Source organism: Triticum urartu, chromosome 1A (genome assembly GCF_056163025.1).
Source record: "Triticum urartu cultivar PI428250 chromosome 1A, HENAU_Tu73, whole genome shotgun sequence".
Classification (NCBI taxonomy): domain Eukaryota; kingdom Viridiplantae; phylum Streptophyta; class Magnoliopsida; order Poales; family Poaceae; genus Triticum; species Triticum urartu.
This window is the reverse complement of record NC_141873.1, coordinates 34,353,879-34,374,797: the sequence shown is the minus strand read 5'-3', so window position 1 is coordinate 34,374,797 and position 20,919 is coordinate 34,353,879. Positions and strand designations below refer to the sequence as shown.

General features: G+C 45.1%; 1 protein-coding gene, 2 non-coding genes and 1 pseudogene across 3 annotated transcripts; 1 reads left to right on the top strand and 3 right to left on the bottom strand.

Moving 5' to 3' along the window:
* Nucleotides 1-239: 239 nt before the first annotated feature.
* On the bottom strand, nucleotides 240-1,645 carry LOC147988798 (uncharacterized; annotated as a pseudogene).
* A 10,019-nt stretch (nucleotides 1,646-11,664) lies between these two features.
* Nucleotides 11,665-11,738, bottom strand: TRNAE-UUC (transfer RNA glutamic acid (anticodon UUC)). The gene has a single exon. It is a non-coding gene; the product is annotated as a tRNA-Glu (tRNA).
* A 74-nt stretch (nucleotides 11,739-11,812) lies between these two features.
* LOC125531133 (coiled-coil protein (DUF572)) lies at nucleotides 11,813-15,952 on the top strand. The gene is made up of 7 exons (XM_087545540.1): nucleotides 11,813-12,039; nucleotides 12,190-12,252; nucleotides 12,365-12,444; nucleotides 13,116-13,224; nucleotides 14,842-15,001; nucleotides 15,087-15,250; nucleotides 15,343-15,952. The coding sequence occupies exons 1-7, from the start codon at nucleotides 12,037-12,039 to the stop codon at nucleotides 15,700-15,702; spliced, it is 939 nt and encodes a 312-aa protein (XP_087401666.1). The 5' UTR covers nucleotides 11,813-12,036; the 3' UTR covers nucleotides 15,703-15,952.
* A 304-nt stretch (nucleotides 15,953-16,256) lies between these two features.
* On the bottom strand, nucleotides 16,257-16,330 carry TRNAE-UUC (transfer RNA glutamic acid (anticodon UUC)). The gene has a single exon. It is a non-coding gene; the product is annotated as a tRNA-Glu (tRNA).
* Between the last annotated feature and the right edge of the window lie 4,589 nt (nucleotides 16,331-20,919).

Below are 20,919 nucleotides of genomic sequence, written 5' to 3'. Positions count from 1 at the left end.
GGAAAGATGTTGCACACTAGGATTTGTGGTTGCGGCAATTGGATGCACCAGCATCTAAGATTAGGCGAGATCGGATGGACTGGAAGACGGAGGATTGTGTGCTCCCTTGCCCAACCAATGCCTAGAGTCTTCCTTTGCAACTACTGTACAGAATTTGGTATTTGTAAATTATTGTTTTTCATGGGTTCAACAATAGTGCAAATTAGTACTACTATTTACCTTGAAACCTGCTAGCGATCTTAAGCAAAAATTTGAACCTATCTCATTCAAAACTGATCGGCCTTGCAATCATGGGACAGAAGGCGTGATCCACACCGGCGGCACCGAGAACATGCCGTACGGCCGCCCGAGCGCCTCCATCTTCTTCACTGTGTCATCCCCGAGGCTGTACACCCCGAGGGCCCGAATGTCGGAGTCGACGGGCTCATCATCGCAACTTTTGTTGGACCACGATGATAGGTCCTTGGTCTTGCGCAGCTCCGCGGCCCATGGTTCATCGTTGGTGAAGTAGATGCACCCGGCCTTGATCTCCGGGTGCCCCCTCGTCGGCACGCACATCGAGTTGTTCACCCCGACGAACAACGCGGCATCGCCGATGTCCCTCGTCCCCTTCCACTGCCCGTCGTCGCCGAGGACATGGACCTTGAAGGAGCACGTCCACCTGTCCTGGCTGTGCAGATCCTTGATCACTTGGGCGTACTTGAGCACCACCATCAGCCGCCCACCCGGCGCCGCGGCCAGGTACTTGCGGTGGCATGGCGAGCGGCTTCCTCGATGTCCAGCCTAGGCGTGACAGCCGTGCTCGTGAACGCGCCGGACTCCGTGTCACGTTGCCACGCCTCCACGATGCCGGAGTAGGAGACGGAGTAGAACTGGCCGTCATGATAAATGGCGTCCTCGACGCCGTCGCGCGACGGTGCCAGCTTCCACGCGGCGTCCTCGGCCGTGGCGAAGGCCGGGGCGCCGAAATCACGATGCAGGATCATCATGGCAGTGCCATAGCTGCCGTGGCGGCTCGGGGAGACCGAGAGGACGACCTTCCGGTAGAACCAGACGCCCCATGTGGTCGGCGGTGACCGTGCGCGCGCCGTGCCCCTCAGGCCCCCAGAAACTATCCTCGCCGCCGAACCGGACGGTCATGAAGCGCTTCAAGCACACGGTGAACCACTGGCAGGGCGTGCGGAGGAAGACGCCCATGGTGGCGACGTGCGGGAGCGCGTGCTGCTCGCCGGAGGCGGGGTTGACGAGGTAGATCTGGCCCCGGCCGTCGGCGGTGGCGAGCCATCCGCGGGAGGAGCGGATGACGAGGTGGTCGCGCAGCGCGGGGTACGGGGCGCGCACTGTGGCCGCGCGGCGGTCGGCGACGGAGAAGAGCTAGCGTGGCCGTCTTCGTGTTCCCCTCGTTCTTGCCGGGGAGGAGGAGCCACGGCGCCGATGGGCTGAATACGTCGGTGGATGAGACGAAGACCGCGGCGAAGGCGATGCGGTCGAGGAACCCCAGGCGGTGGTGGATGTTGGCCAGCAGCTCCGGCGGGAGGCTGGGGCGTAGTCTCGGGCCGGCGGCCTTGATGCTGGGGCCGGCGATCGCTTCCCTGGCCACGGCGGCCTTCCTTCGCCCGGCGGCGGCGCCCTTGCTTCTGCCCATTGACGACACGTACTCCTACAGATCGATCGATCTATAGAGAGAGGTGCGGGCTGATCGGCTGACGCGATCATGTCGTCAGTTGTCACGTCCGACTGTAGCTCTTATTATCTTCTCTACCTCAAAAAAGAAAACTCTTACTATCTTTTTTCGAGGTGAAAAAAAACTCTTATCTCCTCTTTCTATTTTGATATTATTTTTTTCATTTCATCTCTGGTTTTTCCATTGGTGTTCCCTAAAAACCTCATAAGCCCGAGCTCGTCTACTCCTGGATTCACAATTAATTCTACTTTTTTACATCAAAGACGATCAAGTTTTCTAGTTGTACGCAATTTGTCGTGCCAATATGACTTATGCGGTGCTCTATAAAAGCAAAATCAGTGATTCAAAACGTCTTTTTTTCCTTTGTCTAGAGCTCCATTGATGTCATGTCGCTACAAAAAAAGTCGGAAGTACTTACAGAATTGAGCATCTTTGGTGCTAATATTTTTAGCATTATTTCTTCCTTTTTTATTCAAATTTAGTGTTCACGTCGGGTGTACATGAGCTCCAACTCCAAAATGCTATCCTCATTTTTTTCCTTCTCGTATATCTTTTATTCATTTCACGTACAAAGAAAGTGTTTCAGATCATGTTTTTTTTTTCTACCATGTGCAGCTGACACATGTTGAGTTTAACGTTGCTCAGTCAGACTAATGAATACTACATATTCCAAAATTTTCCAATCGAATGACTCGTAGAGGCCCTTGTATCTCGTGGCAACAAGAACATATTGTTTTGAGGTATAATCTAGTTTCAAATATTGGGTTTTAGAAATATTTCGGCCATAGCCGAACTCATTGAAGTTCACTAAATTTCAATGATTTCAGTTATCAGTGTGGTTACTAAAATCTTCAATTGAATTCCATGATAATTCGATAACAAAAAAACTAAAATTTTGAAAAGTAAGTAGAAAAGTATTTGGATTTGAGTTCACTGCCGTGATTGCTAAAATATTTTGATCGAAGGGCGATTTTTTTAGTATCATAGAAATGACCGGAATTTCTGGAATTTGTGTGAAATTTCATTGAAATGGAAAAGCGATTGAAGACTCAGTCTACAGTTCATATTTGTATGGTGCCAAAGCCGGATTCTCGGTGGTGGAAGGGAGAGGAAACAGTGTCGAGAAAGGCCCTAAAGTTTTTATATCTAACCTAAAGATTGTTCTCGTTTCATCTGTTGTCCTGAAGTTTCTTGTGTGTCTTGCTCTGTACCGTGTCTTGTAATTCTTCTGCTCTGGATTGATCGAAGCTGTGGTTTGCTTAAAAGGAAGCGAAAACGTTGGAGCGCAAGTGCTGGTTTGGATCAACTAAGATTGTACGAAACAAATAGCAATCAAGTCGTTGTAGTATAGTGGTAAGTATTCCCGCCTGTCACCCGGGTGTCCCTGGTTCGATCCCCGGCAACGGCGATATTTTTGTCACGTTTTTAATCCCTACTTACTACAGACTTTATTTTGCTTGTTTGGTGTCCCTGGTTCGATCCCCGGCAACGGCGATATTTTTGTCACGTTTTTAATCCCTACTTACTACAGACTTTATTTTGCTTGTTTTGGTCTTTTGTCAGCCAGTTTTTTTATTTGTAAGCTGGAATTGACTCCCTAATTCTGTCCTACAGACTTTATGTCTTGGCTGAAATATACGTAATGACTTCATGTCTTGAAACTCTTGATACATAAAAATTCAGACTTACTCCCTCTGTCTGAAAATACTTATCATCAAAATAAATAAAAGGAGATGTATCTAAACGTATTTTAGTTATAGATACATCCCTTCTTATTCATTTTGATGACAAATATTTTTGGATGGAGGGAGTAGCAGTTGTCGACACATCGAAAATTAGCAGTAGTGTGCGTTGTGCCAAATCATCAATATTTACACTCAGACAACCCATTCATGCGCCCAGTTGCCAGCCATCCAAAAATGATCCAATGGCTCACGTTGGCCCAAGTGAAAACAGCCCGCACTTTGACGTCCGAGAACCAGGCAGTCAGCGCAACAGAACACAAAGCGCGCGCTTCAGACTCGGCCATCAGACAAAACAAAACAGCAGTTTTTTGAGTCATTTTATAAGAGTGCAAACAGCATTCATATATTAAGATTTAGGTACCGAATTTGATACATTAAAATTCAGACTTAGCAGTCCTTTGACACATCGAAGAATATATAGCAGTAGCATATGTCGTGCCAAATCATCAATATTTACACTCTGACAACACATTCATCACAAGAAACTCAGAAGCACTTGGTTGAGATTCAGTACCACTTGTCATTGAAATTCAGAAGCACTAAACATTCATATTTTGTGCCAACCAAGTGCTGCTACCCATCTGGTTAACAATAAACAAAACAAGCAGACAGGCCCACAGGCACAGATGCGGAAGAAAAGGAAAACGTTGGAACCTCTCTAAATTGAAATGCATGATTAATTGGACTTCAGGTGGAAACATGAGCAGAGAAGATACTTCAGCTATTTGAAATCGATGCGAGCCAAGGATACTGTTTTAAGTAGGATATGCCAAATAAATGAAAGGGTGCTAGCTGCAGATATGCACTTTTATTAAGACTAAGACAAGCAGTCAGGCAGTACATTTGGAGCGTTTGTACAGCTGATCTGGTGTACTAGTAAGACCATCTTCAGCCAAGCTAAAAGTTCAGAAAATGTTACAGGCTGAATATGAACAAGCAGGGTGCTCACGACACAACTGCCCGAGGAGGTTTACGTAGAATAGCGCGGTGCACATGGACTTCTGTGGTTCCACCTATGTGATTGGGTGATCCTCGGCCTCCTTTTTTGATGATCCCATCACCATGGACTTCTCTTTCACCTATGTGATCGGGTGATCTTCGGCTCCTTTCTTCCTATCCTAGATTAATTTCCCGCATGGCCAACTAGGCCTCCTTCAGAAGCTCATCGTCGCCCGAAGCTAGGCCATTCGATAGCCAATCAAACCATCAATCCCAGATGTTCCCGTGTGTACACCGTACATGGATTGGGGGTCCAGGTAGTTTCACGGCCAACCGTGATGTCATTTTCCTCCATATGCACTCGGGCATGGGCAAACGGGTAGCATGGGTCAATGCTTGTTAACCATGTTCGCGCTGATGAGATGTCGGTTATGGGTGAGCTGTGTACATGTATGACAATGCAACTTGACACGCGGGAAAAGAGTGTATGGCCACATAAAAGCTCATATACAAGTTTTTGTTCCAAGGCCGACTTTTCTTTTGGCGTCGGCGGTTGCAGAACTATCTCTAGGTCATCATTGGTGGTGTGGGTGCTGGTAGTACGGGGCTGTTTGGTTGGAGGCCTGAGAAAATTTGCCTGGCCCGACCTCCCTAGAACGTGCATGTGCCTTGTTTGGTTGGTTTTTTTTTTTGGAAATGGAGGCTTACTCCCATGGAACGTGCATGTGCCTTGTTTGGTTGGTGACCTGAGAAATAACTTCAAGAGGCTGTTTGGTTGGCTTCCATAAAAACCTGCCTGACTCAGGCATCAATCTCAGGCGTTGAATTTTGAAGGCCTGAGGCCAGGATCGTTGACTGAGCAAGGAGTTGCCTGTTAGGCCTCCATCCAAACAGCCCCGAAGAGCCTGGCCGCTGCCTGAGCTCTAATCACAACCGAAACAAGGCACCCACATGAGCCTAATTATTTTTAAATGGGAAAGCATCTAGCAGCTAAACACTTCACAGGCTAGGTTACCAACCAAACAACATATTCTCAAACTTGTCTGGCCAGGCAAAAATCACATGACTCACCGGCTGCTGTCGGGCAGTGATTTTTCTTAGGCATGATTCTCAGGGTGGCAACCAAACAACCCCTACTACAACAACTGCTTGCTTTGCAGTCCGCGTGTTGCCATCCGAAGAGTATTTATACTTTCTCGCGTCTCTCCTCTAGTGGCATCTCAAATTCATGGATGCTTCTTTTGCATATCCGATGTGCTAAGAAATTAGCTCGCCGGTGGGAGGTGCAAACATACTATTGTTGCTCGAAGAAAAGTGCTCGCCGCTGTAATCTTACATAGCAATGATGACCAAAAGTGCAAGCTCACCACTGGTAGGTCTCTCGTTACCATGACGAATGAATTATCGTGCGCGTCACTGGTAAGTGACGCCTAGCCATTTTTGTACGCCACTTGTAATTTTATCGGTTACTAGTGATGAGCTATTTTTGTGCACACATCACGATACAATTCTGTAGTACTGGAAACATGATAGAGATGATGAATACGATATGGTACGACTAGATAAAACCATTTGACAAGATAATAGAAAGGTTCACTATACCAATCACATGACTACGAGGATATACCATACTGGGTATTTGAATGGTTGGGGTGTATCAAGCAGGGTGCTCACGACACAACTGCCCGAGGAGGTTTACGTAGAATAGCGCGGTGCACATGGACTTCTGTGGTTCCACCTATGTGATTGGGTGATCCTCGGCCTCCTTTTTTGATGATCCCATCACCATGGACTTCTCTTTCACCTATGTGATCGGGTGATCTTCGGCTCCTTTCTTCCTATCCTAGATTAATTTCCCGCATGGCCAACTAGGCCTCCTTCAGAAGCTCATCGTCGCCCGAAGCTAGGCCATTCGATAGCCAATCAAACCATCAATCCCAGATGTTCCCGTGTGTACACCGTACATGGATTGGGGGTCCAGGTAGTTTCACGGCCAACCGTGATGTCATTTTCCTCCATATGCACTCGGGCATGGGCAAACGGGTAGCATGGGTCAATGCTTGTTAACCATGTTCGCGCTGATGAGATGTCGGTTATGGGTGAGCTGTGTACATGTATGACAATGCAACTTGACACGCGGGAAAAGAGTGTATGGCCACATAAAAGCTCATATACAAGTTTTTGTTCCAAGGCCGACTTTTCTTTTGGCGTCGGCGGTTGCAGAACTATCTCTAGGTCATCATTGGTGGTGTGGGTGCTGGTAGTACGGGGCTGTTTGGTTGGAGGCCTGAGAAAATTTGCCTGGCCCGACCTCCCTAGAACGTGCATGTGCCTTGTTTGGTTGGTTTTTTTTTTTGGAAATGGAGGCTTACTCCCATGGAACGTGCATGTCCCTTGTTTGGTTGGTGACCTGAGAAATAACTTCAAGAGGCTGTTTGGTTGGCTTCCATAAAAACCTGCCTGACTCAGGCATCAATCTCAGGCGTTGAATTTTGAAGGCCTGAGGCCAGGATCGTTGACTGAGCAAGGAGTTGCCTGTTAGGCCTCCATCCAAACAGCCCCGAAGAGTCTGGCCGCTGCCTGAGCTCTAATCACAACCGAAACAAGGCACCCACATGAGCCTAATTATTTTTAAATGGGAAAGCATCTAGCAGCTAAACACTTCACAGGCTAGGTTACCAACCAAACAACATATTCTCAAACTTGTCTGGCCAGGCAAAAATCACATGACTCACCGGCTGCTGTCGGGCAGTGATTTTTCTTAGGCATGATTCTCAGGGTGGCAACCAAACAACCCCTACTACAACAACTGCTTGCTTTGCAGTCCGCGTGTTGCCATCCGAAGAGTATTTATACTTTCTCGCGTCTCTCCTCTAGTGGCATCTCAAATTCATGGATGCTTCTTTTGCATATCCGATGTGCTAAGAAATTAGCTCGCCGGTGGGAGGTGCAAACATACTATTGTTGCTTGAAGAAAAGTGCTCGCCGCTGTAATCTTACATAGCAATGATGACCAAAAGTGCAAGCTCACCACTGGTAGGTCTCTCGTTACCATGACGAATGAATTATCGTGCGCGTCACTGGTAAGTGACGCCTAGCCATTTTTGTACGCCACTTGTAATTTTATCGGTTACTAGTGATGAGCTATTTTTGTGCACACATCACGATACAATTCTGTAGTACTGGAAACATGATAGAGATGATGAATACGATATGGTACGACTAGATAAAACCATTTGACAAGATAATAGAAAGGTTCACTATACCAATCACATGACTACGAGGATATACCATACTGGGTATTTGAATGGTTGGGGTGTATCAATCAAAAAAACTTACATAAACTCCCTAAAAACGCTAGTGCTAGACGAACAGTCTTTGCTTGATGCTTTTTCTAATCTTGACTTGCCATCAACTTACCATTCACGTTGGATGTGCCATAAATATGAGGGGTGCCTCTTTGAGATTGTTCCACTAATGCTAATTGGCTAATGTGTATGTAGTTGCCAATGTCTCTAGATCAAGACAACCTACAAAGAATAGCCTCACACGTGAGTTCCAACCTTTCTATTATAGAGCGATCAACAACCTTGATTAAGTGGCGAACAATCGCTTTAATGCCATCATCATCAACATCATTGTTATTTGCTTCCTTTCAATGATTATGACAATGACAAAAGGTAGATTGTTCGCCACTTACTCGGGATTGTCAATTGTTAAACAATAGAAAGACTGAAGCTCATATGTGAGGCTACTCTTTGCAAATCTCTTGTTGTAGAGATAGTGGCAAGTACATATGCAATAGTTGATCATCATTAGTATAACAATATCAATGGGGCGCGTCTCAAATTCAAGGCATATAAAACGAGAATTGGTAAGTTGGTGAGAATGCAAGATTACGACAACCTCATAAGAAAGACCTAGTATAGCACCAGAGATATTCAAGACTGTTTCTAATTTCCCTAAAAATCAGTATGGTAGCTCATCGCAGTCACGTGACTGATATACAACACACCTTTTGATTTTCTTATACATACAATGAATTTTTTAGTCATATGTTATGTTAATAATTTCTCATGTTTGACTTAGTGTATTTCAAGAAACTGTGTACATAAGTCATTCGATCTAGTATGTCATGACGTGTAGGGAGGATCAATTATCACTAATGCATGTTGTTGATGAATGTGCTACACATTTCGAATAACACAACGTACATAAGACAACAATGATGATATGCCAAAATTATTACATGTTCTCATCCACACAAACATGTATTGCCAAACAGAGAGTTTAACTGTAGCCCCACGACCCTATAAGCGTCAAACTGCTAAGTCACCAAGCTAGCAATATTACACCACATGCTTCATGTGAACAACTAAAAGTAAATTAGGGATCAATGCGAATCAAATTAAGAATTGTGGTATCATGAGCTTATTGCTCTCTTAACGTTATTGGATTTTATCCCACTAATGTATAAAATGGTGTGGTGATTACATGAGCCATGTGACTAATTTTGTGATGCTATCTTTGATGGATATTTAATATGTTTTGCTAATGCATATAATTAATAAGCACCTTAGGCAGACCAATTCTAAAAAGATGAAATGTGCAATGAATCAAGAGGACACACCATAAAATAGGAAGGAAAAGGGTGAGGGAATGTAATTAGTTAACTACCATGGCATTAGAAATGAGGAGGATGGCCGGAAATCTCACAAAGATATGAATGGACAAAATAAATGCATACAAATCAAATCAGCGAAGGGAGTTGATTCTTGACCTATGAGTTATGAAATAATATATGATAAGCTCACCCGGAGCCTCCAATGTGACATAGAGATGATGAAAGTAGAGGGGGCATCGATATCCATGCAAGTCCTTCTAACCTCTACTTCCAGGGCGCCCCACCTCCACCAACGACCTTTGAGGTTACCTCTGTGCTAACACGTGAATTCGATGAGAGGAGAGCAAGCGGAGATCTAAACCTTTTTGCCACCATAATGGCCTGGATCACATGACGCATGGTCTCGACCTTCCATGCATCTTGTTCCTAATATCTAGGTAGGTAGGGTGAGGGGAAGGGGAGAAATAGATTAAGGAGGCAAGGACCATGCTAATGCCTAGGGAGAGACAACAAACCGCTTGAAGCCTTGAGTGTAGTCGATCTGCTATTGAGGGAATCCTTCTTCGTCCCCTTTCCCTGTCAATTTCCCTTTGTGCATACATGCTCACGCCACCACACTCGCTTTGCATAGGGATGAACAAAGAGCCTCCTTATTGCCGCTTCTCCGCTCGCCATCTCGCCACACTCATCAGCACTCTAAAGAGACAAGGAGACAAGGATGGAAAAGCGAGGATAAAGGTGGAGGCAGCAAGAGACATCGGCCTGGAAGGGCACAAGAGTGAGCGAGAGGAGGAACACTCGTGGCGGCGCGCGAGGAGGAGGTGAAGTGGAGAGATGTAGGGGCTAGGGTTTTTTGTGCATTGCCTTTTTATATACGTCCTATTTGAGCATCAACGGCTGTGAACAACTAAAGAAAAGATCAAATGGTCACGAGAATCTTGGTGAGGTGGCATATCACCCCCCCAATTCCCTCATGTACTATTATCGGTAATTATTGAACAACTCTAGATGAGGACGAAGTTATTTAGGACAGTAAAACTGAGTCTAATCTAAGCCCTCGCATGACCTAAGTGTTTTTGGCCATCAGTTCGCGTGATCTGGTTGATCTGAGCCGTTAAATTTGCTGCCAATTCCAAGCTCCATCGCAGATCTTTGTTCTTGGGCTCACTGTCCTAAAAGGGCTGCTACCCCAAAAGAAAAAAACTGATATCGGTGATGCACTAGGCATTTGTGCTGGCCCATTTAGCTAACCCTCATGCGAGACATACACATGTCGCTAACCTGAGAGTTCTAAAAAAAGGCCACTAACCTGAGCGCTATACCATGAACCCCCCGAAACAAAAGCGCTCAACCCATTCGAGGTGGTGGCGAGGACGAGCACCGGAGATGGGACGGACAAGCGGAGGCGCCGACGGGAGAAGGAAATGTTAAGGTATTTTCTTATGGAGGAGGAAAGAGAGGGCCCTTGTTCTTTCTTTGATGCATGCTTTGAAGAGTGGACTACCAGGACCTCATTGACAAGTTCTCCAAGAGGCAAAATGTTCTCCTGACTTGCAATTTGTGGGAGATTTATGAAATAGAGGGCCTCACAAAGCATTGAGATTGCTTGGTTCAATGCTAATATTTGGCATGCAGGATGTGTTGATATGTTTTAAAAGTTGGCTAACCAAATTTCAAAAAAAATCTTATGTAAATTGGTTATTTTCAAGTCTAGTTAAACCGTGTCTCATGTAAATCTTCAAGTGTTACTCACTTCTCCCCAAAGCCTCCCCATAAGTTATGTACGACCAAGTAACAGTAGCATACAGAAAACCAAAGAGAAAAAAAATTCAAGACAACACCATGCCCAATTGGAAGCAAGAACCGCCAACGGTTGTTGCACTAGTAGCTTCTCCTCCACCACCCATGCCGACCGCAGATGAAACCAGGTATGAAGACACAAATACTAGGTAGGAGACGAGGAAGTAGCATTGGTGGACAATTGATTTTAAGGGAAGCCGGTTCTGTTCACACACATCACGACTGATTCGGTGAATTGTTAGCAATTTTTGTTGGATGGCAGGAAATTAATTCGTGTAATGCATATGTCACACAAGGTGGAGATCATGCAGAGCATGTCGACCGACCTTACCGGCTACCAAGGCGTAAACGCGGTCGGGCAGCCTGTGAGGGCTCCGACATCACGCACCTCATGGATCTATGACGTGCCTAACACACCGTCCTTATTTTTGTTGATGGAACAATCCTCATATACTTCTATGAACAAGCTCGTCACTACTATGTCGGCAGGGTCGGCCGGTCCTTAGCCAACATTTTTCCCGAAAACCCGTGACACAAGGAAGGAAGGAGAAGAAACACTTCAAGATTCACGCCCAGGGCACGCGTTATGCTTTTCAAAAAAAGGGACAAGGAAATATACCATGTTTTATAGGATATTTTTCCAAAAAAGCAATAAATTCTTACCAACCTCTAAAAATGTTGTCAACTTTTGGTTTTGCCCAATGTTGGCATCAAATCAAATGTCTACATCAATGAAAATGAGCTATTTTTCATTAAAAAAGGAGAGAGAGAGAGAGAGAGCGCCAAGTTCAAACTTAGCAGCAATTTTTGGTGATATGGAGTAGCTAGCAAGTGCTACAATTTGGGTATAATAAAAAAAGTAGAAAAAAAGGCTCCATTGCCGGGATTTGAACCCGGGTCGCCTGGGTGAAAGCCAGGTATCCTAACCGGGCTGGACGACAATGGATTTGTGTTTCGTTTCGATCCGTTACTTACTTAACAGCGATTCCGTCCGTAAACTTGGACCGACACGTCCCTGAACCGACGCATCCACAGACCCCCGTCGTCGTGTTAAAATAAGAAGAGTCGAAACAAATCACAAATCTCCTTTTCCTCTGCCCGCCGCTCGCCCGGAACCTCCCCGTCGCCGCCGCCGCCGCCGCTCGCCCGAGACCTCCCCGTCGTCGCCGATATCCCGGAGCCACCGCACCTCCGCTCGTCGCGCCGCTCGTATCCTCCTCCTCCGCCTCCTCGCCGGAGACAACATGGTACGATCAGCTCTATTCGCCTCTCTCGATTTCGACCTCTCCTCACCCCCAAATCCTAGGGTTTCCCGAATCCGGGGGCTTCTGGGGTAGCCCGGCTGACGATCCTTCATGTCCGCCGAGACGATTTGACTGATTTGTTGTATCCTGCAGTCGACGCTTGCCGCGGCGAGGGCCGACAACTTCTACTACCCGCCCGAATGGAGCCCGAAGAAGGTACTACGGATCTTCCTCGGCGAATTCGTGCAGCTCTTCGTTTTGTTCTACTTTCTTATGGTTGCTGATGCCGCTGCGTGCTTGTCTTTTTGTTCCTGTTTGGTTAAATCAGGGTGGGCTGAACAAGTTCCACGGCCAACATGCCCTCAGGGAGCGGGCGAGGAAGCTGGATCAGGGCATCCTGATTATAAGGTTTGTTTCCCTTGATATGTAGCCTGTTTTCTTATATGATCGTCCGTTCGGACATAACATGATGATGTGAAGCTAGAAATGCGTCGGACCTGGGGCCTTTTATCTAAACAGGCTTATAATGTGGATGGTTGGGCAATAGAGTTGGAGTTATGTGGGTTGATTGAGGTTTAAAGAATGGTGGGATGCCAAAGTAAGAGGGTGTGAATTTGGAGTAGGGAAGGAGTATGTGCCACCAAAATATTTGGGCCATGACTTGTATTTTACAGATGTTATGACAACTGTTGACATTGTTCCGTTACCAAACCGTGCTGATAAGATAGATTCATCTCAAAATATCTGTCTTGCAAATCAATTTTGTTAGTTTTTCACGGTCATATACCAATTAGTTAACCAATCTTGTTGAGAATTGTGAAATACTGTTTGGTTGATTTGGCAGTTCGCTTGATTGCCTTAAGTGCTAGAATCATGTATGAACTCATTCTTCTGCCCAGTTCCACACATATCTATCTCAATATGTTTTATCTGGCATAACACATTAGTACATGATAGAGAGATTGTTCCTTTGATGCATGTTAAAGTTGATTTTACCTTTATGCTTACTTTTTTGTAGAAACATCTTGTTGAAGTGTTTATCTAGCTTATTAACTCAATTGGTTTGTTCTGTTCTGCAGATTCGAGATGCCTTTCAATGTCTGGTGTGGTGGATGCAGCTCCATGATAGGGAAGGGAGTAAGGTTTAATGCTGAAAAGAAACAAGTTGGAAATTATTACTCTACCAAGGTTCGTGTCCAATCTTAACATGTACCGCATCATCACTGCTGTTCATTTAACTTTCTCTTCTGTGAATGGTGGAAGCTGTTTGTGCTTGAATTAGCGCAGCATATCCTCTCCCTATGTCTTTTCTTTCTTTCTTTCTGAAAGCCTCTCCCCATGTTATCACTTATCAGAGCAATTGAATCTTGGTTTTATGGCTTACCATCTTTACTCAATTAGTTGCATAGTATTATGTTTCTTCTAGCTATGCCATGTCTAAATGCAAAATTTTGTAAAATTGGTTCAGCGTCAGCCTCGGCTGATCTCTTAAACTCACTCATTAGTTGATCTGCACCATCCTCAAATCATATCCTAAACTACAATTTGTGCGCATACGTTGCAAGGATAATTGGAGAAAATAATTAAAAAGTGAGTTGGTGAATTCTGGAGAAAATTTCGTATTCTAAACTGGCGTCAGCTTCCAAGCCAATGTGAATTGAAACAATGTTAAGGATGCGTAGTGTGTTTAGTTACAAACCAAATAGCTTCTCGACCTGATATTGCCTTGGGATTTATATGTGTTGTTTTTCTACACAACTGGGATTTTTTCCCACAAAAGTGAAGATAGATATATGAGATTTTTGTCATCACCGTAAACGCTAGTTTGTGGTTGCTGCGCTTGTTGGGAAGAAAACACACACAAGTACACACGGAGACTTTTTTGTGGCACACACGCACTTGCCTTTTCTCTTGTTCACTTCTCACACCACAGGGCAATTAATTGGGGCTTTTATAGCCATACACACACGGCTAACATGTATCCACTTACCAACTAACTAGCATGCACACACTCACACATGGTCAAGCCACTAATGGCTTGCTCCACTAATCACTCCACTAGCTGCGCACGCACATATTTAGCACTTACGCAACTTCTCAAACAGCCACATGACTCGGCCAAATGCATGCAGCTACATGTGAGGATGCATGCAGCTCATCTGAACTCATTCCTGGAGCTAATCTCACGCTGGGCACACACATCTTTATCGTCATAACTAATTATTCCTTCTGGATAGAAATGGATGTATCTAGAACTAAAAATACGTCTAGATACATCCATTTCTGCGACAAGTAATTCGGGACGGAGGTAGTACTTCTTATTGCATTTTGCTGTGTACATTCGCAAAAGAGTATTGAGGGTAATCATAAAATGTTTAAGGGGTTGTTGGCATTTAAATAAATATTCCCTCTGTAACTTAATATAAGACTTATTTTGACTCTGTCAGACTCTAAAAATGTCCTATAAAAGTTACAGAGGTAGTATTTGTTTTGATTGTAGATAAGTTAAAATAGCTTGAATTGAACCTACATATTTCCGAATAGCTTCTATGCTGCTTCCTTAGCCATGCTAATATTATTAGAAAAGAGAACTCAGTTGTACTTGCTTCTGCTAGCTGTGTAATGTATGTGTTAAAGAACCTCCAATAAGTTCTAATGACTTGGGGCCTTGTATATTTTCTGTGTTTATTCCCTGAGAAACTGCAGTACTATAATTTTCTACTCCACAGTTGTGACAGATTTCTGCTTAAAATCATTTACCCGTATGCTGTTCTGATATTGTTTCACAACTTTTTCCTATGTCAGATATGGAGCTTCAGTATGAAATCACCATGTTGCCAGCATGAGATAGTCATACATACGGACCCGAAGAATACTGAGTATGTTATAATCAGTGGGGCTCAGCGGAAGACTGAAGATTTCGATGTTGAAGATGCAGAGACGCTCCTGCTCCCTGCGGATGAAGGTTCTGACACCTAGTACAGATTTGTTTCTTTTTTATGGTTTTCCTTGTGATTCAAATGCCTGATGGTTTATTGTACTTGCTTCAGAAAGAGACAAGCTTGCGGATCCCATGTATAAGCTTGAACACCAGGGAGAGGATATTCGGAAGAAGAAAGAAGAGGAGCCTGTTTTAGTTCGGCTTCAACGCCTCTCTGATAGCCGTCATTCTGATGATTATTCCCTGAACAGAACCCTCCGCGACCGCCTTAGGGTCATCTAGTGAATTCCTTTGTATAATTTTTCATCAGTAAGTTGTCTAACTGTCAGGATTCTTATCCACTTGTTGTCCTATTATTTATGTAGAGCCAAAAGAAGAGAGTTGCTGAAGAGAAGAAATCAGCGAGGAAGATGGGGCTCGGAGTACGCCTTCTGCCACCCTCCGCAGAGGATGCTGCCGCTGCAGCTCGTGTGAGGTTCGCCTCGAATTTCGAGAAGAACAGGAAGGACAAGAGAGCAGCGATCAAGGCCGCCTCCATCTTCCCGGAGCCATCAGGCTCAGCTTCGAAAGACAAGCTAGACCTTGCGCTGAAGAGGCGGAATATAAAAGCTAGTGCAGCGTCGGCGCTGATGGCGGGCAGGGCAAAGCCGTCGTCGTGGTCGCGGCAGAGCACCGGTTCTGGAAGTACAAGGACTGCTGTGCCGATATTGGCAAGGCGCAAGTAGAGCCACACCTCGAGTTGTGCTTGCGCAACCAAGCAAGAATTTTGTGATCTTGTCCGGTCTGTTGCTCAGTACACCCCATGTATACGTGTATCTTGTGTAGTACCTTCATTGATCTAGCAGTGTACTGTAACCTTGGTGTTATGTCCTGCTGTCGTGGCTGGGGCTGTGAGCCTGTGACATATCATGAGAAACTGATTTTGCCTTGTAACTGATGGTTCTGGACTGAGTAACTGATTTGCGTTTTTTCTCATTTTTTTAGTCACTTTTCGTATAGATCACTGCTAACCTGCATATCACGTTCTCTGTCAACCTGCAAGAGCTAAATTTAAACTTATGTCAACCTGCAAGGGCTAAATTTAAGCATGTTACTTTCTCTGTCAACCTGCAAAGCTAAATTTAAACTTATGTTTTTGCAGGGAAATCAGCCAAGTTTTTTCTCGTACTAAAAACAAGTTTAAACTTCTGTTTGTGTGTCTAGGGCTAAATTTTGGGTAATATTCAAAATAAAGGGCAGCGTAACACAGAAGTACAAAAAGCAAAGAAAAAGAAAAAGGCTCCATTGCCGGGATTTGAACCCGGGTCGCCTGGGTGAAAGCCAGGTATCCTAACCGGGCTGGACGACAATGGATTGGTGACAATTTTAAGATTCCACACTTATATACGAGAAGCACAGCATCTGGGATGTCCGTTCAGAGACTGATGTGTTTTTCTCGAGCAATTTGGGGTAAAGAATGCAGGTGCTATCTGCTTCAATTCCTCGTTGATGCTGCACAGCAGGCGAGTATGTCCGTTTCAGGCCATCTCCGTGGCAGCACCGACCCTCGCGCTGTCGCTGCGTCGCCTCATCGAGCCGTAGTGAGTGTGACACGCGATAGATCTCCGCCGCCGCCCGAGGTCGTCCCCGCGGCTACACCGACTCGCGCGCCGCCGTTGCGTCGCCCCTTCGTGAAGAAAATATGCCCTAGAGGCAATAATAAAGTTATTATTTATTTCCTTATATCATGATAAATGTTTATTATTCATGCTAGAATTGTATTAACCGGAAACATGATACATGTGTGAATATATAGACAAACAGAGTGTCACTAGTATGCCTCTACTTGAACTAGCTCGTTGATCAAAGATGGTTATGTTTCCTAGCTATAGACAAAGAGTTGTCATTTGATTAACGAGATCACATCATTAGGAGAATGATATGATTGACTTGACCCATTCCGTTAGCTTAGAACTTGATCGTTTAGTTTGTTGCTATTGCTTTCTTCATGACTTATACATGTTCCTATGACTAAGAGATTATACAACTCCCGTTTATCGAAGGAACACTTTGTGTGCTACCAAACGTCACAACGTAACTGGGTGATTATAAATGTGCTCTACAGGTGTCTCCGAAGGTACTTGTTGGGTTGACGTATTTCAAGATTAGAATTTGTCACTCCGATTGTCGGAGAGGTATCTCTGGGCCCACTCGGTAATACACATCACTTAAGCCTTGCAAGCATTGCAACTAATGAGTTAGTTGCGGGATGATGTGTTACAGAACGAGTAAAGAGACTTGCCGGTAACGAGATTGAACTATGTATTGAGATACCGATGATCGAATCTCGGGCAAGTAATATACCAATGACAAAAGGAACAACGTATGTTGTTATGCGGTTTGACCGATAAAGATCTTCGTAGAATATGTAGGAGCCAATATGAGCATCCAGGTTCCGCTATTGGTTATCGACCGGAGACGTGTCTCGGTCATGTCTACATAGTTCTCAAATCCGTAGGATCCGTACGCTTAAAGTTCGATGACGATTATATTATGAGTTTATAGTTTTTTGATGTACCGAAGGTAGTCCGGAGTCCCGGATGTGATCATGGACACGACGAGGAGTCTCGAAATGTTCGAGACGTAAAGATCAATATATTGGACGACTATATTTGGATACAGGAATGGTTCCGAGTGAGATCGGGATAATACCGGAGCACCGGGAGGTTATCGGAACCCCCCGGGAGGTTATGGGCCTTAATGGGCTTTAGTGGAAAGGAGGGAAAAGGAGCAAGGGAGGGGACGCCCCCCGCCCAAGCCCAATCCGAATTGGGAAGGGGGCCGGCCCCCCTTTCCTTCCTCCCTCCTTCCTCTTCCTTCCCTCTCCCTCTCCAAATAGGAAAAGGAGGAGTCCTACTCCCGGTGGGAGTAGGACTTCCCCCTTGGGCGCGCCTCCTCCCCTTGGCTGGCCCTCTCCTCCCCTCCTTTATATACGGAGGAGAGGGGCACCCCATAGACACAACAATTGATCTCTTGGATTTTTTAGCCGTGTGTGGTGCCCCTCTCCACCAGAGTCCACCTCGATAATATCGTAGCGGTGCTTAGGCGAAGCCCTGTGACGGTAGGACATCAACATCGTCACCACGCCGTCGTGCTGACGGAACTCTCCCTCAAAGCTCGGCTGGATCAGAGTTCGAGGGACGTCATCGAGTTGAACGTGTGTAGAACTCGGAGGTGTCGTGCGTTCGGTACTTGATCGGTCGGATCGTGAAGACGTACGACTACATCAACCGCGTTGTGCTAACGCTTCCGCTTTCGGTCTACGAGGGTACGTGGACACACTCTCCCCTCTCGTTGCTATGCATCACCATGATCTTGCATGTGCGTAGGAACTTATTTGAAATTACTATGTTCCCCAACAGTGGCATCAGAGCCAGGTTATATGCGTTGATGTTATATGCACGAGTAGAACACAAGTGAGTTGTGGGCGATACAAGTCATACTACTTACCAACGTGTCATACTTTGGTTCGGCGGTATTGTTGGATGAAGCGGCCCGAACCGACATTACGCGTACGCTTACACGAGATGAGACTGGTTCTACCGACATTCTTTGCACACAGGTGGCTGGCGGGTGTCAGTTTCTCCAAATTTAGTTGAACTGAGTGTGGCTATGCCCGGTCCTTGAGAAGGTTAAAACAACACTAACTTGACGAACTATCGTTGTGGTTTTGATGCGTAGGTAAGAACAGTTCTTGCTCAGCCCGTAGCAGCCACGTAAAACTTGCAACAACAAAGTAGAGGATGTCTAACTTGTTTTTGCAGGGCATGTTGTGATGTGATATGGTCAAGACATGATGCTATATTTTATTGTATGAGATGATCATGTTTTGTAACCAAGTTATTGGCAACTGACAGGAGTCATATGGTTGTCGCTTTATTGTATGCAATGCAATCGCCCTGTAATTGCTTTATTTATCACTAAGCGGTAGCGATAGTCGTAGAAGCAATAGTTGGCGAGATGACAACGATGCTACGATGGAGATCAAGGTGTCGCGCCAGTGTCGATGGTGATCATAACGGTGCTTCGGAGATGGAGATCACTGATGACCCACAAGTATAGAGGATCTATCGTAGTCCTTTCGATAAGTAAGAGTGTCGAACCCAACGAGGAGCAGAAGGAAATGATAATCGGTTTTCAGCAAGGTATTCTCTGCAAGTACTGAAATAAGTGGTAACAGATAGTTTTGTGACGGGATAAATTGTAACGAGCAACAAGTAACAAAAGTAAATAAAGTGCAGCAAGGTGGCCCAACCCTTTTTGTAGCAAAGGACAAGCCGGAACAAACTCTTATAATAGGAAAAGCGCCCCCGAGGACACATGGGAATATCGTCAAGCTAGTTTTCATCACGTTCATATGATTCACGTTCGATACTTTGATACTTTGATATGTGGGTGGACCGGTGCTTCGGTGCTGTTCTTACTTGAACAAGCATCCAACTTATGATTAACCCCTATTGCAAGTATCCGCAACTACAACAAAAGTATTAAGGTAAACCTAATCATAGCATGAAACATGTGGATCCAAATTTGCCCCTTACGAAGCAACGCATAAACTAGGGTTTAAGCTTCTGTCACTCTAGCAACCCATCATCTACTTATTACTTTCCAATGCCTTCCTCTAGGCCCAAATAATGGTGAAGTGTTATGTAGTCGACGTTCACATAACACCACTAGAGGCTAGACAACATACATCTTATCAAAATATCAAACGAATACCAAATTCACGTGACTACTAATAGCAAGACTTCTCCCTTGTCCTCAGGAACAAACGTAATTACTCACAAAGCATATTCATGTTCATAATCAGAGGGGTAATAATATGCATATAGGATCTGAACATATGATCTTCCACCAAATAAACCAACTAGTATCAACTACAAGGAGTAATCAACACTACTAGCAACCTACTAGCACCAATCCCGGACTTTGAGACAAGAATTGGATACAAGAGATGAACTAGGGTTTGGAGATGAGATGGTGCTGGTGAAGATGTTGATGGAGATTGCCCTCTCCCAATGAGAGGAGCGTTGGTGATGACGATGGTGACGATTTCCCCCTCCCGTGACAAGTAGACCGAAATGATTCTGCATCTACTACTATTACTCCACTCATCGACCGCTATCCAGCATGCATCTAGAGTATTAAGTTAAAAACAGAGTAATGCTTTAAGAAAGATAACATGATGTAGAGAGATAAATTCATGCAATATGAAATAAACCCCATCTTGTTATCCTCGATGGCAATGATGCAATACGTGCCTTGCTGCCCCTTCTGTCACTGGGTAAGGACACCGCAAGATCGAACCCAAAGCTAAGCACTTCTCCCATGGCAAGAACTACCAATCTAGTTGGCCAAACCAAACGGATAATTCGAAGAGACTTGCAAAGATAACCTATCATACATAAAAGAATTTAGAGAAGATTCAAATATTATTCATATATAGACTTGATCATAAACCCACAATTCATAGGTCTCAACAAACACACCGCAAAAAGAAGATTACATCGAATAGATCTCCACAAGAGAGGGGAGAACTTTATATTGAGATTCAAAGAGAGAGAAGAAGCCATCTAGCTACTAACTATTGACCCGAAGGTCTGAGGTAAACTACTCACACTTCATCGGAGGGGCTAGGATGATGCAGAAGCCCTCCGTGATGACGGCCCTCTTCCGGCGGAGCTCCGGAACAGGCCCCAAGATGGGATCTCGTGGATACAGAAAGTTGCGGCGGTGGAATTAGGTTTTTGGCTCCCGTTCTGATCGTTTGGGGGTACGTGTGTATATATAGGAGGAAGAAGTACGCTGGAGGAGCAACGAGGGGCCCACGAGGCAGGGGGGCGCGCCCTGGGGGGGGGGGCGCCCCCCACCCTCGTGACCGCCTCTTTTGTTCCTTGGAGCAG

What these genes read in the sequence shown, in the direction of transcription:
- LOC125531133 (XM_087545540.1), top strand. An exon ending in CAGGGCATCCTGATTATAAG is followed by an intron (nt 12,445 to 13,115) that starts GTTTGTTTCCCT and finishes TCTGTTCTGCAG; the next exon opens with ATTCGAGATGCCTTTCAATG. An exon ending in CCTGCTCCCTGCGGATGAAG is followed by an intron (nt 15,002 to 15,086) that starts GTTCTGACACCT and finishes TACTTGCTTCAG; the next exon opens with AAAGAGACAAGCTTGCGGAT.